Below are 17,127 nucleotides of genomic sequence, written 5' to 3' on the forward strand. Positions count from 1 at the left end.
ACAACCAGCAGTGCATGGTCTCTGAAGCAATCAGCAGTCCATTTAACTTCTCTAAAAAAAAAACACATGAAAACTGTTCAGTTTAATAATAAATAGCAAAAACAAAGTGCTGCTGTGTGAAAATTCATTGCACACAACCTCCTCAACCATCAAGTCCCATGTTCTCTTAAAAAATGTATGACTACTATATGAAAAAAATAAAAGTGCAGAATCCAATTATGAACAAGTCGGAGTGATGGGCGGGTGAATTCCTATAATGAATTAAACCATTCTGAACGGGCACCCATTTTGGTGTTAGCATCATGTTATGCTTTAGCTATTGAAAAATAGCAGATCTACAAGCTCATATCGCGCCACCGAGTGGCGCGATATGAGCTTGTAGGTCTGCTATTTTTGAAAAATCGAAGAACGACTGACATTTTTTGAATCTGATCTCATGTCAGAATGGGTTCATCAGACCAGTGTGTGTCCAGTGGAAACCTCGTATGAATCTGATCTCAGGTCAGAATGGGTTAATGATTGTGATAGCAGTGTGTGAAAAAGCCACGGGAGAGCCTCGCTAATCGAGTTCTCAGGGGAAGGAGGTGGTTGGGATTCATGCTGTTCACCACGGAGCCACAAAGAACCGATTGAACAGAGTCCTTTGCTCTGGGAGAGAGAGAACGCTCCGGGTTTAGAGCAGTGGCTCTGAAACATTTTCATGTCAAGGACAAGGAAATTGATATATGGGCAGTGGTGGAAAAAGTACTCAATTGTTTTACTTAAGTAAAAGTACCAATACTGCAATTTAGAACTACTCCTTTACAAGTAAAAGTACGGAATTGAAAATGTACTTGAGTAAAAGTGCAAAAGTATCGGCATCAAAATGTACTTAAAGTACTAAAAGTAAAAGTACTCATATTGCAGAATGTCCCACTTCACAAGTTCAAAATGTGTACAAAGTCTATTGAAAATAGCCGATCTACAAGCTCACAATGCGTCGCGTTGCGACGCATTGTGAGCTTGTTGATCAGCTATTTTCAAATAGCCAAAATATATAGCATTGAAGTGGTTAATGTATGTTTTCTAATCAAAATTAAAATCGCCAAAGTAACTAAAGTAACTAAAGTTTTCAAATAATTGTAGTGGAGTAAAAGTACAAATGTTGGCTCTGAGATGTAGTGGAGTAGAAGTAAAAGTACTGGAAATTGGAAATACTCAAGTAAAGCACAAATACCTCAAAATTGTACTTAAGTACAGTCCTTAAGTAAAAGTACTTAGTTACTTTCCACCACTGTATATGGGCTATAAGAACAACCTGTATTCCATTCATGTAAAAAAAAAAACACATTTTTCTTTAGGTCATTCGAAAGGATTGAGCCAGAGATCGCAATATCGCTTGCTCTGGGTGGATCTTTGTTGGTTGTAAAGTGTCTTGAGACAACTTGTTGTGATTTGACACTATAATAAAATTGAATTGAATTGAATTGAGACCGCATTAGAAATGTGTCAATAGGGACGTGCACACAGACATCAAAGGGGACTTCAGCCCCTGCCCTTTTACCCTTGTCTGTAAAACAACTGCCCTTTCCATACCACGAATGCAGCATTTACTATATATGGCAGGGTTCCCCAATTAATTTTCCTCAAGGGCCATATTTTGACTAGCGTACCAGGCTGGGGGCCGAGTCTGCACGCGCGAGGTCGAGGTCTTGCCCTGAAAATTCATTTTCAGGGCAAGACCCCATTTGAAAAGGATGCCCAGTTTGACATGCATAGGCTACTGACCCCCATTTAATGCCATTTATATCTGGGACCCTTAAAAAAAAAGAAAAAAAAAAAAGAACATTTTTTTTTGTTTTTGGAAATTCTTTCATGGGCCACAAGGGGGCGCTCTGTGGGCCGCAAATGCCCCGCGGGCCGCCTATTGGGGTACCCTGATATATGGTGAAAGAAATGCAAATGCCACTCCTTTCCATGCCATACTGTATATACCAGAAGGCAGAATTCAGGAGAATTGCTTCCCCCCCCCCCCCCCCCGAACTTGAACACAGTATTTTGCGTTGAACAAATTTGTTTAGAAATCCATGTACACTGCATCGCCACTACTAAAGAGTGTTGGGTTGCGCCCCGGAAATAGCGGACCTACAAGCTCTCAACGCATCGTGACGCGTTGTGAGCTTGTAGATCTGCCATTTGCGCTATTTTTGTCCAAAAGTGCCCTCTTACGGGATCTCAGCCCCTGCCCCTCTAACACTCTCTGCAGGTCCCTGTGTGTCAACACTGTTCAATAATAGCCAATTTGCAAGCTCACAAGCTTGTACATCAGCTCATTTCGAACTAGGGCAAATGTGGAAGTCCGACTCCTCAGACTCCATTTTGAGAACCATGGGGCCGTAGAAGCCAGGACTCAGTGCCTGTTTGTGCCCTCCTTGATTCGATCACTCCACAAATTACACAGTCTTCAGAGCAGTCTTCATACTGCTCTGAATGCCCAGGACATCGAACACATCTAAATGGAGCCTTCTGAATGTAAACTCCCGTTCGATTTATGTCTTAAAAGAGACTTTACGGAATCGTGGCAATTTTATCCTCTCCCATTTGTCGATAACAGCGAAGCAATTAGACCGTCCACTGCAAAGTTCTCACCACGTCAATAAGGCTCTCTGGTTGATAAGGCTATGACAAAGCTCGTGCCCATGATGTCACTCTCCTTTTCATCTTTGACAGAGAGAGCTTTCTGTGTGGCATATTTGCCTTCAGTATGGTAATCTGGTTGCCAAAAAGAGTGAGAGACAAAATCAATAGAGATGCACGCGTTCAGCCGTTCACGTACACGGAATCTTCGACATCCTTGTAATATCCACGCTGTACATGCACCTCTGTGTTCACTGCTGGATAGGTGCTGGGTAATTAATCACACCACCTGCCAATTGTGTGACCCAAACTTTTGTGTTTCCCTGGTCAATTGGTGATGACGTCTGCGATAAACAGGACGTATTCGTAAAATCAGTCCAGCAATCATTCCAGGCCCCTTTGCCCGGAGAGAAAGACATCCGTGTGCATCTCGTGAAAAAGTGGAGATAATTGACTAAATACATGTTTTGTACCAGAACTTTCACATGGATATAAAACTAGAGGACCATATTTCACTCCACGTCTTTGGAATTATTAAATGGGCGAGTACAAACTGAGCATTTATCACATTTAGGCCGCCAATTTGGAACCCGACCAGAAATTAAACAGGACCATTCTATGGCTCTGTCAGGCTCTGTGTGTGAAATAATGCATACTGTATGAAACAACACGAGCCGTTCTAGGGCTAGCCAACAAGATGTAACAATTAAAATGTAGAAATCAGACTGCAGCCACATACAGTCACATAGAGTGAGACTACAGCTAGTCACCATGTCATGATAAGAGAGATGATTATTGATTACAAACTGCAGCAGCAGTAGGCCTATACTGCTTCCAAACAGAGCTACAGTACTGCTAGCCCGGCCGCTAGCCTGTGCAACACACAACAACAACAACAACAACCGGCATTCACAGTGCACTGCAAGTTGACATGTTTATTTACCTGCATGGTTGCTGCTGCCACAGTTCAGTCTGACGCCTTTTCCTTTTTTTCATATCCTGAAGGATAAAGTTACACACATACGGGTATGGGTGGGGGGGAAACAAAAGACAAAACAAATAGTTTAGATTACAGAACAAACATGATGAGGACAGGGCATTTAAATAGTCACCTGATTGTCAATGAGGAAGTGGACAATAAGCTGCCCCTATGGTGGCCTCTGAGGCTCAACTCCAACTGGCTACATATCATTTGGAAACCATTATTACTTGCGCAAGCAGAGCACACAAGTACTGTAATCGGCTGTGTATGTCGGTCGTATGTCGGTGTTGCCTGTCGGCCAATCAGGGATTGGCTGATGACGTAACTAAGGTACGTTTGGTGATCGGCTAAGTGACCTCAACCTTAATCGTTTTTGTCTACTGCCTACTGAGAAACGACAAGCCTCCAGTCCTCAAACCCTAACCTAAACATAACTGCAGACACGTAGAAGTGCGGTGCGGTCCCAACCTTAATTGTCGTTTTCGTTTTATCAATGCCAATCGCAGCCAGTAGGCTCCCAGACTACATGCAGTAGGTCGATAAGATCGACTTGATAAGTAACCTATTGGGAAATATCGGTTGATCCCGTATCCTTCCTCTTCGATGACTCCCTTTTGACTACCTGTCCATTAAACTCTAGACGGGCCTGCCCCGAAGTTATTTGTGCAGCCTCTACAGTTCTCAACAGTTCTCAACCCGAAAATTAAGGCCTGGCCCTACCTGGGCCCTCATCAAACCCTGTACACTCAAGACACTGCCACCCTTAGATCTCCATATACTGAATGAAGCTGACCTGTTCTGACATTCCATATGTTGATCATCTGACCTCATCACACCCTATTATACACTCAAGACATGCTCCATATATGGCCAGCGAAGCGTGCGTGCGTGTGTGTGTTTTTAATCAAACCCCGGGGGATGAGCAGCCGAGCAAAAGTGAGGAGCTATTTCTTTTTCATGATTACTTTGGGGGAGCGTGTTCCTTCAAGCATTTCATACAGTGAGGCGAGTGTTTCTCAGCACATCATGTCTCCCTCTCAGCTCAGTCATCTCCTGTTCTATAGGGCCGTCAGAACTGCTTCCCCCCTGACTCACGGTTGTTTTCTCCTGGTACTCTGATGATCAGTTCCTTCCACTCTGGCGTGCTTGTCTGCCTTGTCTCTCACCGGTGCAGATCTGCAGAGTAGAAACCCTCTTTGGTGTCCGCCGCTGCATGGCTGAGCCGTGTTGGTACAGTGAAGGAACACGGACGCAGAGGTGTCCTGCTGCAGCCTCGTGTGCTCCTTCATCCGTGGGCAGGAATCTTGACAGCTTGTTGAATGCAATTTAGCTCAGCGAGTTGTCATTGTGAGGGGTGGCAATAACCTTTGACGTGATCTACTTTGTAAAGCATGCAGGAGAGCTCTATATACTGTAGCATACCAGCCAAATCGACAGTGAAAATAAACACAGCTTTTAAGTCTTTTTTTTTAGACGGGCAGCTAATCAGCATAGTCACTCATCCTACTATAAATGCGCACAATCTCTGTGGAGTGCGGTACTTTCATCCGACGGAGCATTGGTCCGAACGACAACCTACCTCCTCCCTCGCCCTAACCCTAACCTCCCCCGGGGCAGACACCTAAACCTAACCGCAACCCTCTCCCGACCCGCAGCGCACCTCGGAGCAATGCTCTGTCGGATGATAGTATGCCTCCCTCTCTGTGCGACCGTCTGTTCATGTAGTCTTGGCATCGAGTATAGATAGGCAGTTGTGCAGAACCACTGATCCGCCCGCTACGCCCATATAGGCATTATAGGCATATCATTATGGAGTTCCGGTTGTCCAGAACTGCAGATCCAGCCGATATACCCATATTATATACCGGTAGCCTATATATTGGCATTCTCATGCACAGTGGCATGTGGACCCAAGTGCGTGCAGTGCCTGGCAGTCAGATATGCAACTGTCAGGAATTGGCTGATACAACTGATACAACCATATACTGTAGGCATGTGAGAATGACCATTTTTGTGGTTGGAATACAGTATATGCATGGTATAGATTTCAACCAGTGTGGTATATTCAGTCACCAAAAACAAGCGTTCAATTCTGTCACAGTGTCACTCTTTGCATGGTGGTGTCCAGAATTCCTCCCTTCCATCTGACAACCTGCAACCTTTTATACCAAGCTGCAACTAATTACAATTTACAATTTAGGCATTTAGCAGACGCTCTTAATCCAGAGCGACTTACATTTAGGCAAGAACAAAAGCATGGGAATACATCACATAAAAGCATTTATCATGAAACATGCGTAAGATAAGAAGGTAACAGTGGAATATCTATATGATGAAACTATACATACACTATACATAATAAACTATACATATTCACTACTATGCTATACATATGTACTATGGCGTGCTATGACTATATACAATACAATTATAGTGCTGTCTACATAACATGCTATAAGTCTGTGTCAAATGCTATCTAAGCCAACAGAAATGCTATGTAAGGGGTTAGGGTAAGTGCTATGGGCCATGATGGAGTCTGAAAAGGTGGGTTTTCAGGCTACGGCGGAAGATTGGGAGTGATGCTGCAGTTCTGACTGCAATGGGAAGTGCATTCCACAGTTTTGGAGCCAGAAGGGAGAAGAGTTTGGGACGTGTGGAGCGTTGTCCCGGCGTTTTTAGTGAGGGTACTTCCAGTTTCCCTGCGTTGGCTGATCTGAGTGCGCGGGAGGGTTTGTAGGGTTCAATCATACTTGTAAGATATGGGGGAGCCATACCTTTGGTTGCTTTGAATGCCAGCATCAGAGTTTTGTATTCTGTGCGGGCAGCGACCGGGAGCCAGTGGAGGGAGCGGAGCAGGGGGGAGACATGTGAGAATTTTGGCTGGTTGAAGACCAAGCGAGCTGCTGCATTTTGGATCAGCTGGAGAGGCTTAAGTGCACATGCTGGTAGGCCAGTAAGGAGGGAGTTACAATAGTCGAGTTTTGACAAGACTGTTGTCTGGATTAGGAGCTGGGCTGATTCCTGGGTGAGGAACGGTCTAATTCGTCGTATGTTATAGAGTGTGAACCTACATGATCGAGTGACAGCTGTGATGTGAGCTTTGAACGAGAGCTGACTGTCCAGGACAACACCAAGATTCCTGGCTGTTGGGACAGACGTTACCAGGGCGTTGTCTACGGAAATAGTTAGCTCCCGCATAGGGCAGGACTTAGCTGGGAAGAAGAGAAGCTCAGTCTTGTCTGGGTTCAGCTTGAGGTGGTTGGAGGACATCCACTGTGATATGTCAGCCAGGCATGCAGTGATGCGCTCTTCCACCTGAGTGGCAGAGGGGGGGAAGGATAGGAACAGTTGTGTGTCATCGGCGTAGCAGTGATAGGATATATTGTGAGCAGAGATGATAGTGCCAAGGGATTTAGTGTACAGTGAGAAAAGGAGGGGACCAAGTACAGATCCCTGTGGGACCCCAGTTTGGAGGGTTCGGGGGGATGATAGCAGACCTTTCCAGGAAACCTGGTAGGTCCGATCGGTGAGGTAGGAGGAGAACCACTTTAGTGCCGTTCCACCGATGCCTAGCTCCGCTAGGGTTTCTAGGAGCAGCTGGTGGTTCACTGTGTCAAATGCTGCTGATAGGTCTAGGAGAATCAGTACTGCAGAGTGGGAAGCAGCTTGGGCAGCATGTAGTGCTTCTGTGACTGCCAGCAGGGCAGTTTCTGTGGAGTGGGCCTTCTTGAATCCGGACTGGTTGGGATCCAGCAGGTTGTTCTGTGAGAGATGGAGAGAGAGCTGGTTGGAGACGACACGTTCAATGGTTTTAGAAATAAATGAAATGAGGCTGGACTGCTCCCATTTACAGCGGTGTATTCAAACGCTAAAAACATACATAAATAAACATACAATAAATTAAATACATGAACCCACATCATACCAAACTCTTAAGAACTACAACAATAATCCCTTCTCACACTATACTACAACATAAATATCAGCAAAAGCACATTTCCCCTCCTCTGACATCCTGACTATGGTCCAGCCTAAATCTACTGAAACACACCAGTAGCTACTGTTAAGCATTTCAATCAAACTCAACAATAAAACCTCACACTACAAACATTGCACTCTCTCCTTATTGCACTAAGGTGCACTGTGCAAGTTACTTGAAGTGCAAATGTGCTGTGCAAATCTCATTCAATAAATAAGGATTATATGTGCAAACATGAGTAACAGAACTCTCTGTTACACAGCTAATCAGAAAAGTCAGTCATCCTACTATAAATGCACAAAATATCTGTCCCGACCTGCAGTATGTTGCATGAGAACCATCCGACCGGTCGACTTTAAACTCAGCTCGCGATTTACTGACAACCCGAGAAGTGTTAGAATTATCCTTAAACGTGGAATATTTATCATTGAAAGTCTTTCCTTTATGATGTTCCATGCATCTCATACATATTAAGCGACAGTGTTCACATATTATTAAACAAAATGTACTCCCCCAGTCTTTGTTCTTCTATTCTCATCATCAGTTTCCATCCATACTAATGCAGTGCGTACTGTGCATTTCCATGTGTCTAGAATACTTTATTATTGTTTCCACAAAGTAATTTTAACCAGTTTGAAATTCTGAACTTGAGCGTGTTGATCTTCACAAAGTAGGCTAATGTCTAAGTTATCTTTATGTTGAGTGCCAATTTTGTTTTTGTTTATGTCAACCTTTAAATCATACTGATTTAACTTGATATTTTGGAACCACATGAACCTGGCTACTGTCTCCATTCTTCAAAAAGAGGTGACTTCTAGGCTATATAGAAGGGGGACTGCGGTCAATGTAACCACAGCTAATCCTCCTGCCACAGTATACACTATAGGAAGAGAGAGAGAGAGTGCATGTGTGTGTGTGTGTGTGTGTGTGTGTGTGTGTGTGTGTGTGTGTGTGTGTGTGTGAGGGTGTGTGCGCGTGTGTGTGTGTGTGTGTGTGTGTGTGTGTGTGTGTGTGTGTGTGTGTGTGTGTGTGTGTGTGTGCGCGTGTGCGTGTGTGTGTGTGGTACCGCACGCGTACATGTTTGCAGGAGGTAGTGTGTGCTTACGTCAGTGTGAGAGGGGTTGAGTGTGAGTGTGTGTGTGTGTGTGTGTGTGTGTGTGTGTGCAAGTGAGTGTGAACTGTGAATAGGCCTACACCAACAACATAAACATCAGCATTAAAACACAGAACATTAAAATTAACAATAATATCACCTATAGAAAACATTAAAAGACTTAAACTTCAAAACACTGACTAACTGCTACCTCATGGTGTTGGTGACTGTGACTGACACCTCTGATAGCCACGGCATAATGGTGATAGCCAGAATAGTGACGAGGATTGACGCAATCCTTATTACGGTGATTATGGAAACCTGCATTTTAGGATTACAGCTAGGGTGACTGTCCTCACTCAGTTCTCCGTCTAACGTGACGAATGTTCCTATCCCGTTTATAGCGGAATGGGAATGGATCCACGTACCACAGGCAAAAATATAAATGGTATTATTGTCTTTGAAATATTGAAATTCACTGTAATATGTTTTTCTACAATACAGTAAAGTGCACTGGGCTGCCTTTGAATCCTTCAGCCATGGCAGCAGGCAATCCTCCGTCACAGACTCACGGAGAGCGGCTATACTGTATTCAGGTGTTTATTCATGTTTTTTCAGAAGGATGCCTCCGTTGAACTTTTCTCTGACCTCTCCTTGAATATAAAGCGATGTCAAGTCATCTTTATGCATGCAGTACATTTAAAAAGAAATTGACCCAAAAGTTGCTTTAACAAAGACTAAATATAACCTTAATAAATGCATAATGCAATAACGCACATGCATACATTGTTAGTTAGTTAGTTAGTTGCTGCGAGAGTGAGGTCTAGCCAACACCAACTCGGGATTCCTGGATCGCTGCCCTCCACAAATTCCTATCCAACATCAGGTTCTTGAGCTCTGCAGTGTTGTCAGCCAAGCTGCCGCGCCGCAGCACATCTACATACGCTTCTTTCCCATCCTGGCTTTTCCCTGGGTTGGCTCCCATATAGGGTCAATTTACTTGCCTCAAGTTCTGGGTGCCTGACGCAGTGACCTGCCAGCCTCATCCTTCTCTCTCTGACTTTTGCCATGACGCGTCACGCGTGGTAGGTCCCCATAGAGGTCCACATTTCTGATGTGGTCCGTCCATGTGACACCTAGTGCCATTCGTAGCATACATTGTAATATAACATTATAAAAAAGTACTAGAATGTAGGATAAGGTAAGAGAAACTCAGCCAATCAGGATGTAATATGGATGAAATATGAAAAGATCTGACAGGTATACGTCCCTCTCCCCATCAGATTAAAATTCTGTTTTGTATATATTGCACTAATGTGTAGTTGTATTTCACTGGTAACCAATGCAAGTGAGCCAGAGCAGAGGTGATGTGCTGTCTTTTCTTTAATCCAGTTAAAAGTTTAGCAGCCGCATTTTGAACCACATGGTAAACCAGAATGTGTGGACTGAGTCAACCCCGAATACAGGGAATTACATTAGTACAGCCGAGAGGTGATAAAAGCTTGGATAACTGTTTATGGGTCCTTATGTTCATAAAACCATCTTTAATTTGGCTATGGTCCGGAGATGATAAAAACTGCCCTTCACAACACTTGTTTGTTCAAATTCAATGAGGTGTCCAAAAAGATTCTTAACTACATTGTGCAATTTTGCAGACTGGGGACAAAGTGCATCGTTGTGCAGTGATTGGGTCTGGAGGGCCAAATGCAAGCAAAGACCAATAGTCGAGTGTGGAGAAAAACAGCATCTATTTGTGTCTAATGTGATAGTCCAGTTGTAGCAATTCACAACAGAGACGTTTGGTATATCTTCTTTAGTACTTGGGGAACCACATCCACACTGACAAATCCTAAACTATGACTCAGATTGGACATCTGGGACAGTTCCTGATGTCCAGGACTACTACATGGATGGGACGACTGGTAAATGAATCACAGAGACGATAGAATAGTAGAGGTTATAAAAGGTGAGCGTAATAAAATAGCACTAGGACATACTCAAAGGGAAGACAGACCACAGTGTCAGCCAATAGTTTTAGTTAACAGTTCTTACCCTTTTCTTGGGTAGGGGCCCTAGGGGGTCAAGATTATATCGAAATCGGGTCCACCCTGGCCATAGTCAGTTCTGTTGATAACTATAACTCACCATTTGTTTTGGCCATAGTCTTTACATTATGTTTGTGTGCATTCGGGTGCTACAATGAGTACTTGAAGTTAAGTAAAATGAAAATAATAAACATATTGACTCACTGGGAACGTCTCGGGACGTCCCCAGGAGGAAGTCACTAATGTTGCTCTGGAGAGGGCTGTCTGGAACACTGGTGGAGCTGTTGCCCCCTGCGACCCGACTACGGATAAGCGGTTGAAGATGGCTGGATGGATGGGTGGATGTGTCCTTGACATGAAAATGTTTGAGAATGACTGACATAGAAACATGGGTTTTTCAGAAAACTGTCAGGATTTAGAAGGCATTTGTAGAATCGTCCTCAGGTCCAAATGGGTTCAACTCATTTTGCTCCTAATGTACCCCAATGTAAACAAGCCGAGAGGCCATTGTGCTTTTCTGAGTATTTCAATCCTCTTAGCAGACCTTGTATTGACCTGTGCGTTCCTCAAACTGTGCTTACTCTACAAATTCAATTTCTATTTCAATCAATTCAACAGCAACCAATTGACTTAACATGACAAGCCATGGCCCATGATCTTTTTCTTTTTTTTTTATCAATACGCTATAATTATTATACATTCTTTTTTTTTTTGCTTTTGTACCATTGCTGTCATGTCTGTGTCACTTTTATAAAGCTGCATGATTATGGCAAAACATATTATGGGGTCCATATTGAGATCAGTTATTAAAACTATTAACTTTTTTTTGACGACACCATAAAAGCATTACACTTGTTTACAATAGGTCCCACCGTTTTCAATTCATCAAAACATTTAGAGATGTACAAATATACACTTCTATAATATTCACTGGTGTTTGTTGCTGGTGAGTGGTGACCCAGGTTGGTGATAAGACTCCTGCCCTGAATCGGTGTCTCTGCTTTTGGAAGTTCGAAACTTCCCCTGTGTGAACATTGTTATATTGTTATATTTTCTCTTGTAGTACATTCATTACACTCGAGTCAATACACTGACAACACTAACTCAGATTTCCTTCATAAGGCATCATCATTTTACTGTATACACCTCCATGGGTCCCCCATAGAACTACAGTATACTGGTCTCCTCCCCTCTCTACTCAACAAATCAGAAATCTCTTCAAAAGATTGGAGATCTACAAGCTCACAACACATCATGTTGGGAGTTTGTAGATCTGCTATGTTTTGTGCCAAAAGTTCACCTATTATTAAGACATGCCCAGAATAGGGATGATAGGGTTCGAATAACATTCTAGATGACCGTGCCTTCCTCCATTTAATCTATGGATATATATTCCAGTAATAGAGGCAAAAGTCCATTGCTGTGGGAGTATGAAAGCAATATTTTTGCTTTGGGAGTCACTTGGGAAGTTGGGGGCGATGGCACAAAGATTTAGCTCGGTATCAATTTTAAATTGAGATTACGCTTAACAATAGAAGAATTCATATACTGCTGGAGTTTGTATTTGATTTAGTTTGAGGGTTTGAATTATTCGAAAAAGAGTAGAAAGCTGCATGAGGATACATCTTACCGATTATGTCTTATGTATTTCTTTAAGCAGTGCTTGGTCTAAGGCAGATCGAGCCCCTCTCCAAAGTGCATGCTGTGAAGTGTAAGCTGATTTAAAGCCAAAGAAGCTTTTCATATACAGACAAAATTTGCTTGCGTTTTTCATTTATTTTCCCAGTGGCACATAATCCAAAATCAGCCAAAAGGCGCTCTAAACTTTCCTATTTAAAATTCATTGAAAACTGATTTTTGCCAAGATGGGTGAAATAAAATCAATTTGAAATGGTTATGGCTTGCGACAATAAATTCTACGTTGATTGGCATTCCTTCTTATCTTGCCTGTGTAAACAAATATTCCACGGCAGGATAATTGTATTATCCTGTGTGTTGCTGAAGGTCAAAATCAGATGCTACTGTACCATTGCAGAGCTGTACTAGGTTAGAATAATAATAAGGACCACTTTCTCATGTGCTGAAGACCAATTAAAGATGCACTCTGTGACTTTTGTCTTGCTGAAAGTTTTACCATCGCTGACATAATAGAATAATGGAGTATATACGCTTAACTTGCGCCGGGGAGAAATTTAATTTGGACCTTCTATGCAGTGCCACTTGTCAACCAGTAGTGGTCATACCAGTGTTGTTTTGGCTTCAGTTTCAGTCACATTTAGTCACCTGGAAGGCTTTACTGTTAGTCTAGTTTTAGTCGACTAAATATCATGCGATTTTAGTCGACTGAATCTACAGTTGAATTAGTCCACTAAAATGTATTTTGGTGAGCCTTGATGCTGTCGAAATGACTGATTTTACACTTGCTGAAAATAGCCGATCTACAAGCTTGTAGATCGCAGATGAGTCAGTATACCAATACACTGTAAGGTCTATACTGTAGTGTCTATACTTTGTAAAAAATGTTGTCTTATACTGCAAGGCTTACAGTATAAGAAGAATTCCTCAAACCAGAATGTCCCACTATAACTATGAACGCTTGTGTATTCTTTTCAGGCTTGAATCTCCAACACGGACCCTTACCATGGAGGCACCCAGAGGGGTAGAATTGAGTGCTGCCAGGGGTGGGCTGAAAGCCAGTGGCCGTAAAGACCTACACTTCGAGTCCACGGAGGGAGAGGTAAATCTACAGTTGATTTACAAGCTCACTTTACAAGTTGATTCAATGATTCTACAAGCTCACAACGCGTCGCAGGGCGACACGTTGTATAGCTTGTATAGATCTGCTATTTTCAGCATGCAACCAATTGTAAAATGAGTCATACTGGAGTCCCTTTTCCTAATATTTTAGTTTAGTTTTTATTTGTTGACAAAATCAACAGTATATTTAGTTATAGTTTTAGTCATCATGGCTTAGTTTTTATGTAGTTTTTGTCAGTGAAAAAAGGTAGTCGACATACATTTTTCGTCATAGTAAAACAACACTTCCATACAGTAGGCCTACAGTTGACCGGGCTATACTATTGGTCTGCTCATTTTCCCCCTCGACACCAAATCTTCTAGATCAGCAATTTTTGAGCCCTCCTATGCCCAGCTTTGAGGGTTTGTGTGAACACAAACATTGGCTGATGATTGGCTGTACACCCCATAGCGATGATTTGATTGGCTGCACAAAGTACATATCGAGGATAAAAGTGAGGGCAGAAAAGTCAAAAGCCAAAAGTGATTGGTCGGAAATGACATCTGTGATGATTTGATTGGCTCAGCACGGAATGTGATGTATGATGATAAGAGCGCCCCATCACTTCACAAGATTTTTTTGCCAAACGATTGCCCCCCAGATTATAGGGACGCTATAGGGTTCATTTGGTTAAATACAGGTATGTCCATTCTCCATTCTTTTCCCCTATACAGATACTTTTAGATGCAAGCACCATCCGCCTGGGAAGCCTTCCACTTGGCATGTACAGCGCCTCCAAAGTGCAGGCCTCTCACAGGCAGGCCGTATTTGAAGTGTGCGTCTGCCCCAGTGGGAAGCTGTACCTCTCCCCGGCTGAGAGCCGCTCTACCTGCCAGGATGTAAGCAACATCTGTCTGTGGAGCTGACCTGGGAATGGCGTCTTGGATACTGGACAAGTTGTAATGGTCGGAGATGCTGTTGTGTTCAAGGCTGATATGGGACTTCCTTCGTCGAGACGGTGCTCGACAACTGTGACGTCCACTGGAGATGAGCTGAGACGATATGGAGTGAACCGTGCAGCATCTGAAGCAGTCTCTCGGTTCCCATCAGTGTGAATGCAGTTTGACTTGCTGTGGCCAGAACTCCACTCATAATCGTTGGAGTTGGGCGCCCAGAGAAGCTTGCTGTAGGCCTAATCAAACGTCAGGAAGAACATTAATGAAACAGGAGCAAGTTCTCTCCATCTCTCCAAGTCACACCTTTTTATTTTTCTACTCTAAGTTCATTATGGTTGGTACACAATGACAGTCTTCAAATGATAATCCAGATGAAGGGATTGGTGAGGAATAGATGGGAAATTATAAAACACAGGTGCCTTCTGCTTTGAAAAGAGGGTTGTTCCAAACCATGACTAACATTAGATCTGTCACTAATTTTTTTTAACCAGGGAAGGATAGCTTCTGAAGTTGTGACAGTAGCAAGTGATGTAAGCACAAATCCATGATGTTTGTCAAAACCAGAATTTTGCATAGCCTATTTGTTTCTGAGCTAGCTCAATGTAAATGTCACTATTTTACCACTATGTTTAAAGCAGTGTATGTGCCATACATTGATTGTACTTACAGCTAAACTTTGATAAAGAAATTAATAACTATTGTATGCTGTCATTTCAATTCGCAAACACTAACGCATTAGCTTAAACAATCACATTCCTTTGTAGGTTTTCAAAATTCCACAGCTTTCAGTTACTACTCAAACATCCCAAGAGTGCCAAACAATAACATATGATATGACAACATTGTGACATTTGAATTTACTGTAGGAAATCACAACACTAAACACTAAGAAATAACACTAATGTAGACATTATTTGAATCCCTCAAAGTGGGATATATACTTGCTTGGGCATCATATTGAAAATAGCAGATCTACAAGCTCACAACGTGTCATGTGCTGCGATGTGCTGTGAGCTGGCAGATCAGCGGATTTCGCTGCGTGACACCAAGGACTTGCGCAATTTGCGCAACTTAAAGGACAACTTTGGGTTTTTTCAACCAAGGTTCATGTTTTAGGTTGATATTATAAAGTAAACTAGAAAAAGTGCCCTTCTGGGCACAGGTCTCCACCAGGTTATCCACAGATCCGTGCAGTTAGAGGTGAAAACACTTTTCGGCCAGTTATAGCGCCACCTTGAGGCTGAGTTGAAATTGTTCATGTGGCATTTCGTCCTCGGCCTAGTGGGAATGTGGGTGCACAATTTCAAGGAAATCACGCGATGTGTTCATGATTTGCAGCATTTTGTTTGAAACTGAGCACTCCTGTGAACTTTGGAAGCCAATCTTAACCAATCAGGATGGAGTCTGATAAATCTGAAAGACCCGTTTCGTTGAATGGCTCTAGAGAGACTGTGTACCAATTTGCGTGATGTTTGGACCAAATCTGTAGGTATACTGTGCAAAAACTTGTTTTGCACAAAGCGGCCTCCTGGTGGCGCTATAACAGGCTGTTCTGGAAAGTTTGGGGCAGAGGTTCATCGTTGGCATCCAGGGAGTGTGTGTGCAAAATATGGCATCGACCGGGTTAACGGTGGCCGAGATTAGCTGTTCACGGACACACACACGGACACACACACACACGGACACACACACGGACGGACGGAGTGCAAAACATACTCTCCCCACATGCCTTCGGCCTGGTGGAGACAAAGATGAGTGTCGATTTCTTTTCATTTTCAGCTTTCTTTCGTTTTAGCGATTTGTTTACAAGGGCGGGGGCATTCGAACACGGGGCTAAATATGTATTTTTTATGGCGATTTATTTTTTATTATTTACTATAGTTCTACGTCCTTCACATTCAGTAGATCCTGTGAATTTGTTGTGGCTAGATGTAAACATTTTGTAAAAAAGAAAAAAACACTAAAACGAAACAAATCGACACTCACTTTTTTTTTTTTTCTCTAATAACAACCTAAAACATGAACCTTGGTTGAAAATACCTCTTCCGTAGCACTGCGCATGAAGACTGCCGCTCGCTTATGTACCATCTCCAAATGCGACGGTGCTCGGTGGTGCACCTCCACACCCCTCGCGCAACATTGCCCTGTGCTTTGACCTCAATGTACGCTGCTTACAAGCACCAAACATGTGCTTGCTTGACATATATAAATGCATGCATGTTGAATAATCTTTCTAAAGCAGGGGGATTCCGGAATCGACATGGGAACCTCATGGTTCCAATCCTGCCACTCTACCGTCCCCTCCACCCCTGAGCCACAGGTACTATAAGGGCTCTACGGTCCCCTCCACCCCTGAGCCACAGGTACTATAAGGGCTCTACGGTCCCCTCCACCCCTGAGCCACAGGTACTATAAGGGCTCTACGGTCCCCTCTACCCCTGAGCCACAGGTACTATAAGGGCCATCTTTCCCTATTCTCTAATGAGGCAGTGGTGGGAAAAGTACTTACAGTAACACCCCATTCTGACCTGAGATCAGATTCATACGAGGTTTCCACTGGACACACACTGGTCTGATCAACCCCATTCTGACCTGAGATCAGATTCTAAAAATGTCAGTCGCTCTTCGATTTTTCAAAAATAGCAGACCTACAAGCTCGTATCGCGCCACTCGGTGGCGCGATATGAGCTTGTAGATCTGCTATTTTTCAATAGCTAAA

General features: G+C 43.1%; 1 protein-coding gene across 1 annotated transcript in view; it reads left to right on the forward strand.

Moving 5' to 3' along the window:
• The window catches only part of LOC310875696 (zeta-sarcoglycan-like), a 53,780-nt gene extending 38,733 nt beyond the window's left edge, over positions 1–15,047 (forward strand). Inside the window, exons 7-8 of the mRNA XM_083789010.1 lie at positions 13,329–13,452; positions 14,187–15,047. Of these exons, the coding sequence (XP_083645136.1) occupies positions 13,329–13,452; positions 14,187–14,378 (316 nt within the window). The 3' untranslated portion in view covers positions 14,379–15,047. The remainder of the gene's footprint in view (positions 1–13,328; positions 13,453–14,186) is intronic.
• Positions 15,048–17,127: the final 2,080 nt, after the last annotated feature.

The sequence above is a fragment of the Protomyctophum parallelum genome, assembly GCF_964188405.1.
Source record: "Protomyctophum parallelum genome assembly, chromosome: 18".
Classification (NCBI taxonomy): Eukaryota; Metazoa; Chordata; class Actinopteri; order Myctophiformes; family Myctophidae; genus Protomyctophum; species Protomyctophum parallelum.